At 39.8% G+C, this 21,143-nt stretch overlaps 1 protein-coding gene across 2 annotated transcripts in view; it reads left to right on the top strand.

The window, feature by feature from the left end:
* The window catches only part of EXOSC1 (exosome component 1), a 311,547-nt gene that overhangs the window by 111,059 nt on the left and 179,345 nt on the right, over positions 1-21,143 (top strand). For both annotated transcript variants that reach the window (XM_044056237.1, XM_044056236.1), the window contains exon 5: positions 20,693-20,726. In XM_044056237.1, the coding sequence (XP_043912172.1) occupies positions 20,693-20,726 (34 nt within the window). The remainder of the gene's footprint in view (positions 1-20,692; positions 20,727-21,143) is intronic.

Genomic DNA, 21,143 nt, shown 5'->3' with positions numbered 1-21,143 from the left:
CATTCATTGGACATTTACAGGCAGTTATGCTTCTACTTGGACAAAACCAGAGCTCTCAGAAAATCTGAGCAATTATTGGTAGCATATGCTGCAACAGCACAGGGAAAAGCCATTTCAAAACAGACTATTTCCAAATGGATAGGACATTGCATAAGTTTCTGCTATATGCACCATGGAAAACCTGTGCCTAAGAGCATTAGATCTCACTCCACCAGGGCAACAGCCACTTCAACTGCCTACCTCAGAGGAGTACCTACCAAGGATATTTTGGAAGCAGCAACATGGAGTTCTGTGCATACTTTCACCAAGCATTACCATCTGCCTCTATACTCTAAATCCAGAGCTGGCATCGCCTCTGTGGTGCTGCAGGGCCTTATAGCCACCCCTAATGCCTTACAGAGCCAACCACCCTACCTCAGCTTTGGGATTCTACCCAAGTGTAATGACTGCAGCAGTGTCACATGATGAACATAGTACAGTTTTGTACCTACCATAAATGTAGATGTTCAAGTGTAGACACTGCTGCAGTCCAGGTTACCCTCCCTCCCTCCCCTCTTACTTGCTGGTACGTACCTAGGTCCTCTACCCTTTACTACCTATGGGGAGTATTTGCTGGTAGCTGAAAGTATGTTGTTTGCATTTCTTATGTATGTTTTATTAGCAATTTGAATTGCCTACCTTTTTGGGGGCACCTGACATCTGGGGCAAGAAAAACTGAAGAAAATGGCATTGGCTGCATCTTATATACCCCTGTTGCACTGACGTCAGGGAGGAGGCAACAGCAACCGACGCCGGACCATGACTTTGGAACTCGGGCCGACTGGGGAACCGCCTGTCGGCAGGATAACCCAAGTGTAATGACTGCAGCAGTGTCTACATTCAAACATCTACATTTATGGTAGGTACAAAACTGTACTTTAGTGATTCATTATAGCTTTAACCCTGTTTATCTGGTTCAACTCTAGTTTGTGCCTAAACATTTTCAGAATAAAGCATATGCAGTTTTATTGGTATGCTCAAAAACAGAACAACTCTGGACTAAGAACCATGTAAAAGGAAAAAACTATTGAAAGAAATCAAGTGCTTTTGCATCTCTCCAGACTCGTCCATACTACTGTTTAAATAACCACATGATAACTTCACAACCACATGATCAATTAATTTAATTAAAAAAAACTGATGTCTGAGCCTCCTGCTGTTCAGAACAGGCTTTAAAATACAGCAATCATTTAAACCAGGTTCTGTAACGCATTCAGTTTCATTATTCATTCAAATTCATTATTCTCAGTTTAACTCTTAATGTTACCACTACTTAAACTACCATGCAGTACTTGAAGAGTCATAAACTTAAAATTATGTGATGCCCCATCATGCACAATGTTTCTCTAAAGCCTTACAAGAATTAGAATTTTCATTCATTCCTCAACAATTTGGTTCGGATCCAACTCTGCCACTTCTCACATCTTGTGGATACTGTAAACTCTTGCGCTCCTCCCTTGCCCATAATGTTCTAGTGGCCTACTATACCTCAGATCTCATTTGTTATCTTCATGTACAGACATGGTCACTGTGAGTTCTGTAGCTTCAGTGATTTTCTGCTTAGGTAAGTGAACAAATTGTTTATTTCTATCACTATATTTTAGTATTTGTGTACTTTAATTCCTCCCCTATCCTACACTTGACCGAGTGTATTTTATCTTTATTACCATTGTTATTTTTCCTCTTTACTCTTGTGGTAGTTTTTTTTTTTTTTTTTTAACCATTTTTGGTAATTTTCTGTGTCTTTTTTTTCTTTCTATTTAAAAAAAAAAAAAAAAAAAAAAAAAAAGCTTCATAGCATTATTCTGCTTTGTTTTTTAAGATGGCTAAAAAATGTTCAGGTTCTAAAAATATGTAAGGAGTGGGGGCGTAAGATCCCTCTTTCTGCTCATGATTTGTGTATTTATTGCTTAGGCCCGGCACACTTAAAGGTGCTGTGCGACACTTATAAGGCTTTTAATCCGAGAGCCTTAGTTGATTGGAAAAATAAGCTTATTTTGAAAGGTCATCTGCCTCCAACATTTTCAGAATCATTATCTGGAGCTCAACCCTCCAAATCTGACAAGGAGCTCAGAAAGTGGCGGTCAGACTAGTCTGGATCATTGACTGCATCTTCTGATCCTGTCACGGAGCCAGCCCGTAAAGTATAACAATGATTGGAGCTGAAGACTTTTACCAGTGCTACTCCACCCTTCTTGGCTCCTCCGATCCAACCCTTGACTTTGGAGCCCTTGGATCAAAGTCTTCTGGAACTGTCTGTATCAGATCCGAAGATTGTTGTATCTTCTGTTCCTGTATATTCTCTGAGCGCACCGGCTCAGAATGTGTCGATGCCATAGTAGTGTTGCCAGATCCAAGATGTTAAAGCTGACTCCAAAGTTGTCCGAGCCATCTCTGCCCCTAGGAGCCTCTGCATTGGACAGTTTGGCACCGGCCTCTGCCTCTGGTAGGCTGCCATCAGTTAGAGGGAGCCAACCATCCAGAAGCATGTCTTCTCGGCTCCATTGGCATCCTTCTTCCCAGAGCGCTCTAACTTTGAGGGGGTGGAGCGAGTGTTCTCTGCTTCCCATATTTCTTTGTACTTTGAGTCATAACACTCTACTCCACAGGGACAGCCAGCCCAAAGTCTCCAGGCTACCCAGCAGGGTGTACTTGTATCTTCCGATACTTCTCCGGAACTCCCCACCGAAGAAGTCCCTAGGAAGAGAAAGTACAAGAGGAGATGTTTAGACTCTACCAAGAGTCGATAACAGAAGATACTTGTCCCCAAGATCACCACCTGATGAGGTCTCCTTTGGAGACCTCCTCGAGATCCTTAATTGAAGTGGTGAGTGGTCTACTGATTAACCCTTTCCAAGAGGAATTGGTATTCCTGGAAGCCTTTGAGTGTGGCCCATCTACCTCTTGGATGGCTCTATCCACTGATGAGCTTGGTGATTTGATCTGTAGGTAGGCATGGAAGGAACCTGACACTGTTGAGTCCATTTCCAAGAGACCAGACAGGATTCTGGCACCACCAAAAGGAAGTGTGTTTTGGAGCAAAGGAGTACCAGTAGATGCCATGGTCATAGCTGCAGCCACAAAGAAAGAACTTGCAGAACAGAGTTCATCTGTCCATCCTCCTAACAGGGAGTCCAGGGCTTTGGACAGATTTGGGAAGTGTGTATATGTTTCGGTGACTTTTGCACTCGGGTCGCTGAATTATTTGGCACACTTCACCAGACTTCAGAGGGACTTGATTAAAGAACTTTCAGAATCCCTCTCTGGGACCAATACTTTTGAGGCACAGAGCTCTATTATCTCACAGTTGGCTACCCGAAAGTCTGTCACACATTTGTCCATGTGAGTCATTTCACATGCAGCTGAAGGTACTTCAAGGGTGGCGAGTTTGGGCATTTACATTAGAAAAATTGCCTGGATGTGCCTCTGTGATTTCATGGAGCCCTTCAAATCCTCCTTCATCAGTGCACCCTTTGATGGAAGTTCCATGTTTGGCCCTTAATTTAAAGACACCCTTTCCAGGTGAGAGCAAGATGGTAAGACCCTGTCTGCAGTGGGTATACATTTTTCAGCTCCTCAAAGAACCTTCTCTAGGAATAAACAAGGTGGTCAAAAAATGTGGTACAGAAAGTCCCAGGGTTCTTTCCATGATCCACCTGGAGATGGTTTGCCCCTCTACCCCTGGGGGAACTAACGGAAGACTTCACCCATGAGGTAGAGGAGGCCTTCAGAACCAGGGGTAGAAAGATTTTTTTCTCTGATAGACCCTATCAGCACTCCTGAAAGGAGACCAAATTTTCCACCTGTGGAGGCAGTCTGAGGTAGTCTGTCCCTGCACCAGAGAGCCTGGCTAGACGTTACAAAAGATACTTGGGTGCAGAGGATTATTTCCAGAGATGATACAATTCCCTTTTCCCTACGCCCATCATCTATAGTAAACCAAATTTCTGATGTTCCATCCAGTCAGAGGAAAGCAGCAGCTCTAGAGATAAAAAAGCTGTTAGAAAGAGTCATCCAAGAGGTCCCCCCAGACCAGAAAGAATCCAGAACTTACTCAAGATTCTCTTGAGTGCCAAAGAAAACAGAGGACTGGAGACCAATTTTGGATCACAGCAGTCTGAACAAGTCAGTTTAGGTTTACAAAGTTAAAGATGATCACAGTTCAGTCCATTTTGCCTTTCCTGCACAAGGATTACTTGTATGTGCTTAATAGATCTTCAAAATGTGTACTATCACATAAAAATGAACAGGTGATCCAGGAGATACCTACACTTCTAGCTGGGAGACTGTTATTACCATTTCAGAGCACTGCCCTTTGGCCTCTGGCCTCACCACAACCCCCAGGGTGCTCACCAAATGCATGGCAGTAGCAGCAGCTCACTTGAGACTGCAGGGATTCCGGGTGTTTCTGTATTTGGACGATTGGCTAGTAACTTCTTCAACCAGGCATCTTCTGATAAAAGCAAGAGACTGTGTACTCCAGATTTGCTCTCATCTAGGAATTACCATCAATTACAACAAATCTGTTAAAACTAACTCGGACATTAGAATTTATGGGGGCCTTGTTCAATACAGTATCAGTAAAAGCCTCTCTTCCCTTACCAGGGGTACAAATTATTCTATTTCAAGTCAATAAGATAATTCTGATTTCTTCACTATCTGATCAATTGATTCTACAAGCCTTTGGTTCAATATCCGTTACAATAGTTCTAGTTCCGTTAGCAAGATTCCATATGAGAATTCTTCAATGGACCTTTGCGACTCAGTAGTCAGTTCTACACCAATCTATGTCCATCCAGATCAGAATAACTTGGGCATGCAAAAAGTACTTCTGCTGGTGAATTCACTCAGATCGGATATTATAAGGCCATCCCTTCATTCTTTCTCAGCCCAAAACCATAGTGACCATGGATGCTTCCCCAAATTGGGTTAAGGGGCACTCCTTGGGAAAGACTGTCCAAGGCACTTGGTCCCCCGATGAGGCCAACACGTGCATCAGTGTCCTGGAAATTAGAGCAATACTCGACTCTCTCCCTTCCAGAACTATTGAGATTCAGACTGACGATATGTCAATGGTGTGGTACATCAACAAACAGAGAGGAACCAGATCTTGCATCTTGTACCAAGGAAAAACCAGGAAAACCACCAAAGAGAATTTATTAAAATACTAAATGCTTTCATCAAAAATAACCTCCTCCTGGGCTTAATGAACAAATATCCATTAGCAGTGTTTTAAAGCTTAAGTCATACCAAGTTTAACTGTTATAATGGAAGCATTTTGTAGTTTTCATTAACGTTTTCCATTTTTTGCTGTCAGTCTACTGAATTATTTATTTACAATATAAATGTGTTTGGCTTTAATTTTTAAATTGATGGGGTGTGTGGGGTCATGTGATGTACTACATTTGCTATATAAAGTTGCCTGTTTTTTTGTCGTTAATTATACTCTGAAGAAGTCTGGTTATTTTTGACGAAAGCCCTCAGTATTTTAATAAATTCTCTTTGGTGGTGGTCCTAATTTTTCCTTGGTTCCTGTGGATGTTTGATTTATTTTGCTGTTGTGGTGTTTGGTTTCTGATTTTCGTTATCTTACCCCTTGTGTCAAGAAGCTCTGTGTGTATAACAATGGGTGATCTCATCCAATCAATTTTTGATAACGCACATTCCGGGGAACTCTAACAAGTTGAGCAGGTCCATTTTGTTGCCTCACAAGTGGTCTGTCAATGGGTTAGTTGCTGAAAAGATATTCTGCCATTGGGTTCAACCTTGCTGCGACCTGTTTGCATCTCCCCTCAAGTGCAGCAGGTTCTTTGCCTTGATTCCCCACCCCTCACTGGGGGAATCACTGAGAGATGCTATCATCCATGATTGCCCCCTGATGATCTCTGTGCTTATCCCCAACCCTTCTAATCTCAGAGTTTCTCCAGAAAGCATCTTGATTGAAGAGCAAAGTCATCCTCATTGCCTCTTATTGGTCTTGTCAGATTTGGTTTTCCTTTGGCATCATCTCGTACACCTTCCATGGTTTTTGGATCCAATTACAGACTACCTGTCTCACCTGACAGACACGATTTACCCAGACATGTTAGGCCTAAAGCTGACTGCATGGTTTCTCTATTTCCATTAATAGCCCGACAATCCATGGCCTCCTCCCCTGTCCGTCACATTCTTTTATCTTCTCATAAAGTTTCAGCTAGGAAAATTAACCGAAGTAAATGGAAAAGATTTGTTTTTTTGGGCACAACAAAAGGACAATGACCCTTTTTCAGCACCAGTACATAAAGTTCTTGAGTTTTTGGCTACAATTTTCAATGAAGGGGCAAGTTCCTCTACTATTGAAGTACAACTACCTGACATTTCTATTTTTCATATACAATTCCACCTTGGCTTCTTCAAAACTTTGTAAGGCCTTAATAAGGGGTATCCTTCTGAAACCTTCCTTTAAAGATCCAACTCCACCGTGGGATTTGAATTTAGTTTTAAAAGCTTTAAATTGCTCTCCTTTTGAACCATCAGGAAAATGTGAAATAAAATTTTTAACCTGAAAAACTATCTTCTTGGTAGCTATAACATATGCTTGAAGAGTCTCTGAACTTCAAGCCTTGTCCTCTAAGCCTCCTTATCTAATATTTTATAGAGATAGGGTAGCACTACGAACTAGCTCTTTCTTTCTTCCTAAAGTGGTGTCAGAATCCATCAATCAGTCTATTAATCTTCCAGTTTTCTTTCCAAATTTCACAAACAAAAGAGAATACATTTTACATTTGTTGGATGTTCACAGACAATTATGTTTCTATTTGCATAGAACAAAGAATTTTTCAAAGAATCATATCAATTATTTGTTTCTTTTGCAGAATCCAGATTGGGCAAGCCAGTTGCAAAAGTAACTTTAGCCAAATGGTTAACTGATTTTTATCTCCTTTATCTATAACAAATTGAGTTTGTCTGCGCAAAAACCTTTGAGAGCCCATTCAGCCAGGTCCATGGCAACTTCATCAGTATTTTTATCCAGATTCTCCAATGATGTTCTCTCTGCTGCTGCAGTTTGGGCTAATCCACATACCTTTATCACTCATTACAAATTGGATCTGGTCTCAAGGGGAAGAGCAGCCTTCATCTCTGCGGCGATCAGGAATATCTTTCTTGGCTACATGGCCAGGGAAGTGGTTGAAAAAGGTCTGTGGACCAGCTCATTTTCCAGTCAACAAACTTGAGTAAATACTTGTACAAGTAACACTACCTACTAACATTGTAATCCTTGAATACCAGCTGACTTGTACATTTCATTAAATAATAATCTCTACATTATTAAAAGTCGTCCACTGTTTTGCTGACCTTTTAAAACTGAGTATTCTACCTACATTTTAAATTGATTTAATAAATTATATGTTTTTGTGATGTATAGGTTCATAGGAAAGTACTTGGCTAGCTGCCCTTGCAGGCCATTTTAAGCCAATCTGTTTTCCCTTTTTATGCTTGAATGACCCTATCCCATTTGGTTAGAGATTGACCTTACCCCACCCCATGATTAATAGTAATATATTATTTCTAATGAGAATAAGTGAGGTCTTACCATAGATAATTTTAGGGGACCCATGCATATAGGCTAAAGCATTTAGGAGATTCCTCTGTTCATTAATAGTACAAGGGGCAGTCCTGGGGTAGATTTTCTATTTCCCAACCATACATCCAAGTTACCTGTCCCTCCAAGCTGTTCTGTTGATGTTGAATGTTGAAGAGATTTAGATCTCTAGACTAAGTATTTTTGATGCCATTTGTCTTGCTGATGTGCAGTAAATCCATCGGTATTAGGTCAGCGAATGCCTTGAATGCAAAACACAGGTCATATCTTAGCAGGCTGTAGGATACCAAGTAGTGTGACAGGGCTTTGAGTTGGTCTGCGTAGGACATGTTGCTTTGGCCATGTTTCCTTTTAATAAGGTATCTCTGTGGGCATTCCAGTTGTTGCATGTGTCTGGACAGATACATGCCAATGGGGAGCATAATACTCAGTGATTGGTCTGAGGGCTGAGTAAAAGGGACAATGACATCCCTAGATGTAGACACAGTTTATAGGCTGCACAATATAGAAGGATTTTTCTTAAAACAATGGACACATTTTGGTCAAAAAAGTATTTTTTGGATATTAATAGGTTTATTTGTTCCTGCTAAGTTTACAGCCAAAGAAGACTACTGAGAAGCTCAGTCACATCAACCAGTACTAGTGGGAGACCAACAGTGGCTTATATTAAATAGACTTTCTCCACATATTCCCAGTGAAAATTTGTGATAATCGATCCAGTCATCCATACTGGTTTTAAAGGTTCCGAAGGAAGTATTCTGATAAGTCAGAGCCACCTTTTCTCAAAACTGTGATTACATTGGACTAGGTATCTGTAATCATCTGGTGGAATTGCTGTATAAGTATAGGTTTTAGTCTCTAGTATGGGTGTTTGCTTAACCCGATTCTGTTTAGAATCAGGAGTTTAGAGAGTCCTATGACATTTATAGCATGGAAAGCTAAGCAGACATGTTTTTTCATGGACTAAAAGTGGCCAAGTCACTCTTTCATCTGATGAGATTTATTATGACCATGATAAAACAAGGCGGTTGAGGTTGACAAACCACCATCGGAAATTACAGGGACTGCGGTGATTAACAACCCAGTACTAGATGATAACTCTGACAGCACTGGATCCTTTAGATCTTGCACAGCTATTAAAAGATGCTCCACTTTCAGTCAGGAAGGAGAGAAGCAAGGTCAGAGGATTGGAGAAGGAGACAGAAGCATAAGTCGACATATAAAAAGCATAGACTTTGATATGCTCTGCAGTGAAGCAGAATCGCTTGAAACAAATGAAGAGTACTTGGTGGAGAATTTTTCTAGCCATGTGCTCTCACACTTTGAACATTCTGTATTGCAGAAAGGTTTGACTTTTATCCCAGCATCTAAAGGTAATATAGTGGATGTAATGACTGAATTGAGAATTTTTACTAGGAAATTATATGTAAAGACTTTATTTGATGATGACGTTGTTATTGAAGAGGGTTATTTAAGAAAACCTAGTACTTTTATTCCCAACAATAAACCTATTATACAGGCCTTTGAAAGGGTGTGTAAAAATTATTTATTTATATGATGCTGTTTTAATGGCAAGTATGCTTGTACCCCATTTTATAATTTAACACCAAATGAGAAAAGAGCACTTAAAAATTTTGAGTTAAATAAAAATATAGTGGTAGAGTTTAGATAACGGGGGGTGCATTGCGATTATGGATAAGGAGAAATATATTCAATCTATTACTAAGTTACTGGTTGATTAAACTACATACAGAGAAGTTAATCCAAGACAAATAGGCTCTTCGAAAGGTGAGTTAAATTCTAAATGTTAATCTATAGTCTATGCATATGAATGGGATGCTTGATCTTGAATTAATGAACTATTTTTATATTTTTCCACCCTAATTATACCCGTTTATTATGGTTTACCAACAATACATAAAAATATGTTAGACCTGCCTATGAGACCTATAGTTTTGGGCAGGGGTTGGCCCGAAGAGCCAGTTTCATTATACTTAGAGTTAAAAGATGCATTAGCATTTTCACAGACTTTTATCTCTGATTCAAACGATTTGTTACATCAGTTATATGTTTGGTCTTGCCAAAACATATTGGGTGAGGATATTTTATTGGTTATGATTGATGTAGATTCTTTAATCATAGTAATTCCAAATGACAGTGGCATTGAATTGACTATGGAGTATTTGACTAGCAATACAGACTTTTTAAGTTAAATGTGATTTGTGAATTACTTTTTATTGTTTTGGAGAATAATATATTTAATTTCCAGAAAAACACCACCTAAAAAATAAAAGGTGGTGTGATGCGTACTCGCATTTCAAGTACCCTTGTTAATATTGTGCTTGCTCAATGGGAACAGAACTATGTTTTCAATGGTTTGAATAACTTTGCAAGCAATATTTTGTTTTATAAAAGATTTTTCGATGATGTGTTATTGTGGAAAGGTACTGAACTATTGAAGGAATGTATTACATATTTCATGGGAACAGTATCATTTTTAAAATTGAAATATGAGGCATCTTGCGAATCAGTACATTTCTTAGACATCACTGTGAATATAGATAAGAACAGGAAGTCAATGACAGATGTCAGAAGAATTTCAAATTTAACTAGAGCCAGTATGCATCCCACATTTCTCTTTAAGAATATACCAAAGGGACAAATGAGTAGAGTGGCTAGACTAAATACAGATTGCAGAATCTTGGCTGAGCAACTGAATGAAATGGGTATTAACTTTTTGAGAGTAGAATATAATAAAGAAGAAACTGAATTTTGTAAAAGGAAAGTATTAGATAATAAAGATGCTATAGGTAAAGCTTTTGGTGAATCCATAGAGAACACACAAAATATATCTAACAAAAGAGATGCAATTAAGGTACCTAATGAGATGTGAATGGTTCTAACATGTGAAGGGACTTTAAAAAAATACCTAGGATATGAATCCAGGAGCAAAAGCAGTAGGCGTAAACAAATAAAACAAAACCCACAAAAGCTCCGGAACCAGGATTATCCGTAATATTGTATTTATTTCGCTATAAAAATAAATACAATATTACAGCTTCTCGTGGTACCGGAGCTTTTGTCTTTTTTTTAATGGTTCTAACATATAACAGGCATATAGAGGCGGTGCAAAATATTAGATCAAAACATTGGCATATTTTGACATACCATGAGAAAAATCAAGAAGTTGCTTACCTGATGGACCTATGTTAGTATGAATCTTGAAACGCCACCTGTGTTATAATGGGCAATGCCAAGTTAACAAAGGAATGAAATATATGAAATTTTGTACCTGTCCCTGTAGATCCCGTGTATGTTATTTGTCTTTGTTTGCCAGGAAAGTCCGACTGGGGTAATGCCCATTTTCAGAGGAGGCCCGGGGAGAAAAGCTCAACTTGTTTAGATTGTATTATATTTAGTTCCAGTTAAACACAGAGCAGTTACATTTCTACACGTACAGAAGTTGCATTTGTACTTTCTAAGATTTTACAGAGATAAAAGTTGCTAAAGAGAAAGCCCACATGCAGCTTAGTGGAGTGTATGGGCAAAAGTTATGTGTAAAAATTGTTTTGTCATTTCAGTGAGAGGTGTACAGTATTCTGTTTAAGTTGAGTATTTGGAGAGAGTTGTATGGTGAGCACAAAGTCTTAATCTGGTGATGAGCATGTGCAGGACTAGGACTGGTTACGATGTCTAAGCAGTGCTTTAAAACTGAGTTTGTCAAGAGTTTTTTTTGTGTGGGGATACTATTCCAGAGTTTAGCAACATATTGCGAGTAGAGGGAGTCTCCTGCAACATTATTTGACTTATTTCTGAGTAGTAAGAGTGTTACTAGAACGGAGGTCCTTTGCTGAGCAGTAGGGCAAGTAATAAGCTTTGTAATGCAGGGCATTTTTTGAACGAGTCTGTGTGCTGCTGTTAGTTCTGAATATGTTGGGTAGTTGTGCAGTTCAAGACATTTAATTGCTTTAAACTATGACAATGGTGGGTCCTATGTGGGAGATTGGTGGCAAATTTAGCTAGTTTATTGTAGCAGGAGGCAAGTTTCTTTGAGTATTGTTAAAGTTTGTTAGGATAGGAACGGTGTATGAGAGTTGGCAGTATGAAGGTGGTGGATAGAGTTTTTTCTTGCAGTATCTGTAAAGAATCCATTGATACTATAAAGGGACCCTAGTTTCTGGTGTGTGGATTTAGTGGTGTGCAGTAATATGCTTTTCATATTTGAGTTTGTCATCTGTTATAATGCCTAGAAGTTTACTGCAAGTTAGTTTCAATGACAGTATTATTTGCTGACTTTATAGTAAAAGATTGCTTTTAATTTTGGCAACTTTTGAGGTAAAAATCATTAACTAAGTTTGCTTGGGGATGAGTAGGAGGTTTGATTCTTCGAGCCAGGTGTATACAGATGAGAAAGATTTTGGGGTAATGTCTTGGAATTATTTTATTGTTGAGGCCGCATATATTAATGTTGAGTCATCTGCGTACTGAACTAAACTATCATGGTGAGTGGAGGTTATTAATAAATTGTTAAATAGGAGTGGACCCAGGACAAATCCCTGAGGAACACCTGTAGAAACTGGTTGAAAGGATGGGTAAGTTTGCTGCCATTTAATGGCTTTTTGCCTTCTAGATATCTAAGAAACCAGGACAAGGAGTATTGTGAAAGTCCTATTGAGGAGAGTCGAATGAGCAATTGCTGGTTTGAGACTGTATCAAATGCCTTTGATAAGTCTAAACACGTGGACACCAGGACCATTGTTCCTGTGTTGGTTTATTATATTGGTAGAATGTAGTAGAGCAGTACTGGTCCTGTGCTGGGCCCTAAAGCCATGTTGTGTTTTTGAGAGCAAGTTATTTGAGGTTGGGTGTTGCATCAGCTGCATATGGATGCATTTATCTAATATTTTGGAGAGGGCAGAGAGAATCACTATTGGTCTGTAGTTATTAAAGTCTGTAGATGTGCCACCTTTGTGCAGTGGTGTGATGTAGGATTTTTTCCACAGTGATGGGACATATCTTTCCACCTATTAATTAGTATGGACACAGGGAAGGCTATGACTTCTGTGGCCATTTTTAGGTAGTCTGATGGTAGTTGGTCTACAGCTACAGAAGTAGTTTTTAGTTTAAGTAGCAACTTCATTATAAGTGAGGTGGATACTAGATTAAAACTGAAGGGCTGTGGGTGGTTTTGGTTGGACTAGGTAGAGAGAGGGGGCATATGTATTAGTGTTTAAGAGAGGTAATATTGATTGTATAAAATAGGAGTTAAATTGTGTGGGGATAGTCATTGTCTGTTTTTGGAAAGGGAGTGGTGGTCTTGCCAGGGTGGGAGTAGTTTATTTTGTGATGACCAAAAATGCTTGGGGTTGTTTTGATGTTTGTCTTGTTGGTTGATATAGTATGTTTGCATGTACTGTTTGACATGGAGTTTTGCAAGGTTTTGAAGATGTCTAAATTGCTGGAAGGCATTTTGAGTTGTTTTTATTATTTTTATACCAATTTCTCCAGGACTTATCCCTTTTTATAATTTTTTTTCTTTTTTTAGCCACAATGTGGAGTTATGTACTGGTGCTAGATTATTTAAGGTCTGTAAGAATGTAAGTGTTCTAAGCAGTATCTAGTGCTATTGTTCTAAGTACAGTCTAGTTATATTGTTAGTGTTTCATTGACAATATCTTTGCTGAAATTAGTTGTATTTCGTATTTGATTGTAGATAATATGTTTATCTAGGTTATGGTGAGTTCTAATGGCATATGTTTGTATGTGGTCACTTACGTTGTCTGATAGGCAACCTACATTTGTCAGTTTGTCTGGTTTGTTTGTAAGAATCCAGTCTAATGTTGAGCATTTCCCTGAAGATTTATTGAGCCTAGTGGGTGTAGTTATTAATTGTTTAAAGTTATATAGGTTTATAGATTCAGTGGTGGAGTTCAAGAGACTGGCAACTCAAATTTAAGTCTCTAAGTGTTATAGTTTTATGGGTGATTTGTTGGGATATCTGACAGGATGTTGTCAGCAGTATCAGTGTTATTCCCTGGTGGTATACAAATTGCTGTTAAACATACAGTTTTCATATTGTTGATTTTTTAGGAGTGGTAGAAGTTCAGCATTGTTAAATTTGGGCATTTCCTGTGGGAGTAAGGTAATGGTTAGGGAATTGTTATAGATTGTTACACCACCTGCATCTTGTTTTGTCTATCTTGCCTGAGTATATTGTATCCTGGGGGGGGGGGGGTCCTGTATTTATTTTTTAACCAGGTTTCGGTAGCTATGGCAACATAAGGAGTGTATGTGACAAGGTAGACATGTATGTCATGATTTTTATTGCACATACTTAGGTTCATATTTAGTGAGGTGAGTTCGGGTTTTGTTTTTTGTTGAGAGGCAGTGGGTGACTGGTTTCTTTTGGGGTTGGAAGTGATGGTTCAATGAACAGTGGGACCTGGGTTGGAGTGAATATCTTTGCTAATTTTTTGAATGGATATTTTACAGAGAAAAGTGTGTGGCCTGTTATATTTTGGTCTTGTTTTGGTATTTGATCGTAAATGTGGGTACCTGGTTTTGACATATTTATAGAAAAATAAATCACATGGGATTTGTTTGTAGAGATGGGGTGTTATGTAGAAAGGCTGGGTAGATGTTGACATTCTTTGTGAGGATTAGTTGAAGTCTTAGGAGGTGGATTTGATAATCGGTGATGAAGGCTATTACACTGAGGAGGAATAGTAAAATCTGAATTAGGGACATATTTCACTTGAGTTTTATCTTTGTTGTAAATTAGGATTAGAAAATGTTGGGTGACTACTGGTTGGTTTTAGAGATGTAATGTGATAGTAACGGGGTGCAAGTAGTAGGACAGTTTGAAAGAGAGTCTCGGGTGGTAAGTTAGAGTGGATGTTACTGTTGGGAGTAATTCTATTGCTTGATTTTTCTTCTGGATGTAACTGGTGTTATTGGTTTGAGGAAGATGGGGTTTGTGCTATGGAAATATAAATGTAGGGTGAGTGGAAATTGGGGTTAGGGTATGGGGAGTGGAGTGATCCCAAGCGTTAGAGAGGGTAAACAGCCAGTTGAAAACTTGGCAAACAGAGAGAGTAAAACAATCGGTGACTGAACTTAAGTTCTGCTAAGAGAGATAAGTAAAAAGACTGATTCAGTTTAATAGGCCTCTGTCAGTAGATGAAAGTCTTGATTTTGTTGCTTTAGGCCAGAGTTTTAGTAGGAGAGTTGGTCCAATATCACCTTAACCTGACTAATTGTGATATGTAATAGTAAAAAATTGCGCTCGACTGTTTGAACAACTGTGTAATGATAAGGAGGTTTCTGTGGACTTCGAAATGAAGTCCAAAGGCTACCCCACCCCCACAGATCAACAAAACAAGGAGAAAAAGTAAGCCAGATTGCAGGACTGTAGCTCTGGAAAAATACTTGCTCGGAACTGACAAAGTAGAAATAAACTTAAGGAAGGGAGACAGTGGACTGCTAAAAACAATCAATAAAGCACAGTTGAGAGAGAGAGAGAAAACCAGTGGGACTGCTGTGGACTAAGAAAAATGGAGTTATTGTAGTGGACAAAGTTCTTTGATTAGGCTGCCATAATATTTATAATTTACATAAAAATATAGCCCACACACTGGTGTTCAAACTGCAGGCTTCACTGTTACATACATATTGATTGCAGGGACAGCTCAATAGAAAAATAAAATACATAAAAATATAGCCCACACACTGGTGTTCAAACTGCAGGCTTCACTGTTATATACATATCAATTGCAGGGACAGCTCAGTAGAAAAATAAAAACCCACTAAAGACCGTTGAGTGCACAGAGTCAATGGTGACTGTGCACAGCTACTAGCTCAAAGCTGAAAGTGGTTTAGTAACTGTCTCAGACAAGGAGAAATAAGAAAGGAAGGGAGACCAAGGGTGACTTATTTGAAGTCCTGCAGTTACATTTAAAAAAGGCAGGAGGACATAAACAATGGGAGTAGCAAGTCTAGAAGAAGTGAAGAAAATATGGGAAAGAAATAGTTTGAGTAAATGTCAGTGTCTGTTAGGAAGTAGAGAGCAAAAACTGACCAGCAAGATGTCTGTGGAGGAGGCGTTGCAGACTGTCAGTTGCTTACAAACTAGGACTCAGAAACACTTGTGTATTTTGTAAATATATAAATAATAGTGTGACTTTTACACAGCCTTTAACTTTGAAAAGTTAAGTCTGTGAGAACACAGATTTAGTATATCTAGCCACATGAATAGAATCGAGTTGTTTTATGTTGGTAAGTCTAATTGTACGGTAAAAAAATAGGATTTTCTCACATTTATCTAATATTAGAAGAAATATTGAACAGAGTGCTTTATGCAAACATATAATGCAAGGAGTCCAAGTCATGGGTTTAAGTGTTTAGTCTTATAGGTTCATAGGTTGGTACTGGGCTATCTGCCCGAAGGCATATATTAGCCCAGCCACATTGTGCGGTATTCACCGCCCCTTTAGTAGTTCCCTAGACCCTTGTACTAGCAGCTAGTACCCTTGGCCCCTATCTAATAGTGCTGTTGGTGTGATCCCCGGTGTGAACTTTGTTACCCATCCACTAATCAAGGTTCCTCTTGAAGAGTGATAGTGAGGGGCTCTGTCTTATGTAGATCGGGACCCTGTTCCATAGTAAGGGAAGTCTCTGCGAAGGGAATCTATCCCTCCAACATGTTCTATTCATTGTTGTGTTTTGTGTTGAGGTTTATATCCCTAGAGCGTGTAGCTCGAGTAGATTTAGTTTTGCTAAGATGGAGCATGTTCAACAATTCTGGGTTGGACATGGCTCTGTACGTTAGACAGAGATCGCCTCTGAGAAAGCGGTATGCAACAGAGAACAGTCTTAGCTTTTTCAATCGTGCTGCATAGGGCAACTGTTTGAGGCCAGTAATCCTCTTGGTTAGGTACCTCTGTGGTCTCTCCAGCTGCTGGACATGTCTAGCCAGGTACATTCCAATTGGTGCATTGTACTCAATAATGGGTCTGATGAGGGAAGAGTAAAGGGGCACCATTACATTCTTGGATCTTGATGCGAACATTTTTGTGATCAGATGGGTCACATAGAAGGATTTTCTAACCACTTTGGCAACATGGTTATCAAAGGAAAGCTGACTATCTACTTGGGTCCCTAGATCCCTTATTTCTTCTTCAGATTTCAGGGGATTACCTCCTATGTTGTAGTTTGCGGGTACTCTGTCTTTTCCAAAGGGGATTACTGCACATTTTTTTGCATTTAGCTTGAGACCATGGCTTTGATACCATGCATCAGTCTCATTTAGGCCCTTCTGGAGGATCTCCATGTCGGCCGGAGACACTATTATAGCACCCAAGGCTGTAGATCTTAATGCATGCTGGGGATGGGGCATACAAAATAAAACTAAGAGAATGGAATACAAATGGATTAATATATTGAGAGTGGACTGAAACTAGGTTTTCATAATGTTGTAAACATAAAGTGTATATTGAAAGAACAAGCTTTAAGGTAAATGTACTTATGAGGTATGAGAAGGTCCTTTCTTGCCCTCCTTATTCAATACCTCTTGAGTCAGGGTACCATCAAGCAAGTTCCAAAGGACTTCAGAGGAAAATTATTTTACTCCAGGAATTTTTCTAATGCTAAGGAAAGAAGGGTAGTGAAGACCTATCCTAGACCTGTGTCTCCTAAACACTTAAGTGAAGGTACCATCTGTTAAAATGCTCTCTCTTCACACACTTCTGCCTTTTATCCTCCCCCAAGCTTTTATGTCACTAGATTTGAAGGACACCTACGTCCCCATACCCTTTCATCCTTCTTGCAGGTGATTCCTCTGGTTCCTCCCATTTTCAATTTACTGCTCTGCCTTTGTATTCCACAGCTTCAAGATGGTTCCCAAAGTGTGTAGCTCCAGTAGTAGCTTTTTTTCACACTCATGGAATCCAATTTTCCCCCCTACCTGAATGACCTACTGATCTAGGCTCTCTCTCCAGAAATTAATTTATCAGTATCTACACTTCACCCTCCAACTCCCGACATGTCTGGGTTTCACAATAAATTCCAAAAAAGTCCACATGGCCCCTACACAGGACCTGGTTTCTGTGGGCTGCAGACTGGAGAGAGAAAATGCATGCATTCTTCCTTCAGGAGAAAGCTCACAGTCTGGCCAATTTTTTCCAAAATCTCTCCTCTCCTGTGCAACCCATTACTCAGCAAGGCAGATGCTAAGACTTTTGGGGTTCATGGCAGCCGCCATCCCTATGTTCTGTCTGGCTAGACTCCTTCAGAAGGGGATCCAGTGATGCCTAAAATGTGTGGTGGCAGCACTGTCACCTCTTGGACACCTTATTTCCCCTCCTCCTTCGTTTCAGAATGGCGCAGCTTTGGTGGAAGGGACACCTCATTCTCAACCCAGGACTGCCATTCACACTGCCTCCTCCTCCTCTTCAACAGGTTCACACAGATGTCTCTGATGACATATGGGTGGTATGGACAGGATAACAGAGTACAGAGCTAATGGCAACCTCAGCTGCTGAAGGAACATATCAGTCTGAAGAAAATGAGGTGAGCACAGGAGGCATGGAACTTGGCCACCCAGATGGACATCACGCTCACAGCTACAGACTTTCCTTCTCGGGACAATATGCTAGCAGACTCCTTTGTCCACTCTTTGGAGGACCCATATGAATACCTTTCAGTAGGGTACTCTCCAGATAGACCTTTTTGCATCACCAACCAATAATCCACTCCCCCAGTTCTGAAGCAAGGACCCTTGTCCCACAGCCTTGCATACAGATGCCATTTCCTCCCAGTGGACAAGGAAGTTTCTCTATTCTTTTCCTCTGCCTTCTCAAAGCACAAAAGGAAGTACCCAAATTCCTTTTGCTGGCACCTTTTTGGCCGAGGCAGCGTTGCTTTCTGCTGTTTCATGTGAAAAGGGCAAATTACAAGAAAATACCTTTTCAACCAGACCTGATAACTCTGTAAAAAGGATTGCTGATCCACCCAAATCTTCCATCTCTCAGTTTGACCCTGTGAATGATGTGTCTTCAAGGAATTAAAATTCTCTCATCTCTGAAGAGGTTGTTAAAGTCCTACAAAAAGACAGGAGACTCGCTGCTAGAAAATCTTACACACCTAAATGGAAAAGGTTTTCCTATTCGTGCTGTAAACATAGTCAGGACCCATACTTATCACAAGTGTTTGCTGCACTGCAATATCTGTGCAAACTACTTTGATTAAATATGGCCTACTCTTCTGTAAAAGCTTACCTGTCAGCTATCAGTGCCTGCCTCCCTCTTAACCCTCTACTTATGGCCAGGGCAGAGGTCAAATTTTCCTCAAGGGGTCCTGCATATTAACAGCCCAAAGAAACCCATATTTCCTCCTTGTGATCTTAATTTTCTGCATGAAAAGCTTACAACGCCTCCTTTTGAACCAGCATATTCCACTTCTCTAAAGTTGTGTACTTGGAAAAACCATCCTTCTCTTGGCTCTCACCTCTGCTAGGAGAGTTTGAGTTACAAGCTGTCAAGAACATTCCCCTTTTCTTAATTTTCACAAGGGCAGGGTGACTTTCAGGTCTAATCCATCCTGCATGCCAGTGTCCCTCAGTGATGCTATTCACCTACCTACTTTTATTCAAATCCACAAAACAGGTAGCAAAGGATGGTACATTCCCTGGACATTCACAGGCTACTCAGATTTTATCTGGACAAAACTAAATCCGTGAGAATGACTAACCAGCTGTTTGCATTATTTATGAGCCCTAAGTTGGACCAGGCTACTTTCCAAAGAAGCTACTTCATCTTGGCTTTCTAAGGCTATTTCTTTCTGCTACTTGCACTGTGGTAAGACCTTGCCTTCCTGCCAAAAAGCACATTCCACTAGGACAGTGGCTTTCTCAGGGGCTTTTCAGAAAGGAGTAAACTCCAGGTCTTTCTTGGAGGCTGCCAGATGGTCCTTTATCCACAACTTTATCAAAGAGTACAAAACTGATGCTTTCTCCAGTTCCAGGACAGCATTTGCTAGCTCAGTCCTGTCCAGACTGCTGGACAACAACTCTCAGTAGTCAGCCACCCTCTCTCCCTCCCTCTTGCAGTTCTGGGGAATCACCCATATGTCAGGAATACTGCAACAGTGATTTCAGTCAGGACATAGTGTAGTTGTGTAAGAACTTAACATAATGTCATGAGCACTACTGCAGGGTTCCATCCCCCCGTCCATCCCTTCTTCACTACCTTACTTCAGCTTTCCTTTACTTCTCCTCCTCCTTCCTTGCTTTAACCTCTGCTCAGTTACATAGGAACCGGAGATTTTTCTTACCTGTTTGAGTTTCACCCTTCCCGCTGACCAGTCTCCCTCTTTCTGTAGTAATCAGGCTGCTGGCTTGAAGACAGTCTGAGGAGCCATGCTTGTACTTCCATCTGTATGCCCCACAACATTAAAGCTGAGGTCATGCATTGGACATGCTATATTGGGTAGGTAAAGCTTGGGTACCCTGGCTGGACATCAGTGGTGACAACCCATATGTTAGGAGGAACAGTGATCAGTAGGACATCTACTGTTATGATAAGTTATTACACAACTGTACTTTCTCTCTGGGTTCACAATCATTTCTGAATATTTCTCTTATTGCTACAAGGCTTCTTCCTCAATGACATGCAGAAATTTGGCAGAATCTGTATCTTCATGCTTTTTGCTTTTATTAAGGAGCAAATTAAATGTCTCTATCCAAAGCTTCTAGCTACGTGCTAAATTACCTTACAGCTAGTGAATTCTTTCTGTTAACATCACAACCATTTTTTCTACTGCTGCAGTTCTAACTATATAAATTCTTAAAAAACAAATATAAATATTCACTTCTAATACCATATAACATTTGGATGTGTGAGGATGTTCATTAAACTACACAGACAGTGCAGATGTGTTTGCAGACTCCATGAGTTCTTTACTCTAAGTCGTAGCTAGAAGTATATGACTTGCCGTTTTTTATACCTAAGCACTAGTTTATTTAAAGTTTTGAAAATCCACTATGCTACTTTATTAATATTTCAATTTTGTCTGCAGGAAGGAAGACATAAGAGCCACTGAGAAAGATAAGGTAGGTATGCGAGCTATATGTTTGTGCACATTGGTGTGCACACACTTCATTTGTACAGCAACATCATCCATTTAATGTTTCACTTTTAGCCATTATTATTTTATTTATTGATTGCTTTTGTTTACAGGGGAAAGTCCGACAACATATCAAAAATGTTACGATATTTTTGTTCAGATACTTGATTTATGGTTTATGCAAGTTGCATCCTGTTTTAGGGAGGCTATTCCACGGAAAGTGTTTTTGATCAGCATTCGGCCCTGCCATCTAACTGTTAAGCTCTTTTGCCACTCAAGTCATGGCCTACTCCAAGCGTAGCTAGTTCTATGTTGGATTAGCTGATTCTTAATGAAGCTTCTGTCAGGCAGTCTTTTCTGAGGAAAACTGTTTTCTTCATTTCTTTTCCTGGGTCTTGGGTGA

Source organism: Protopterus annectens, chromosome 14.part0, assembly GCF_019279795.1.
Source record: "Protopterus annectens isolate FY-2018-M chromosome 14.part0, PAN1.0, whole genome shotgun sequence".
In the NCBI taxonomy this organism is placed as follows: domain Eukaryota; kingdom Metazoa; phylum Chordata; order Ceratodontiformes; family Protopteridae; genus Protopterus; species Protopterus annectens.
Note: the sequence above shows the minus strand (reverse complement) of the source record. Positions and strands in the feature narration are given on the sequence as shown.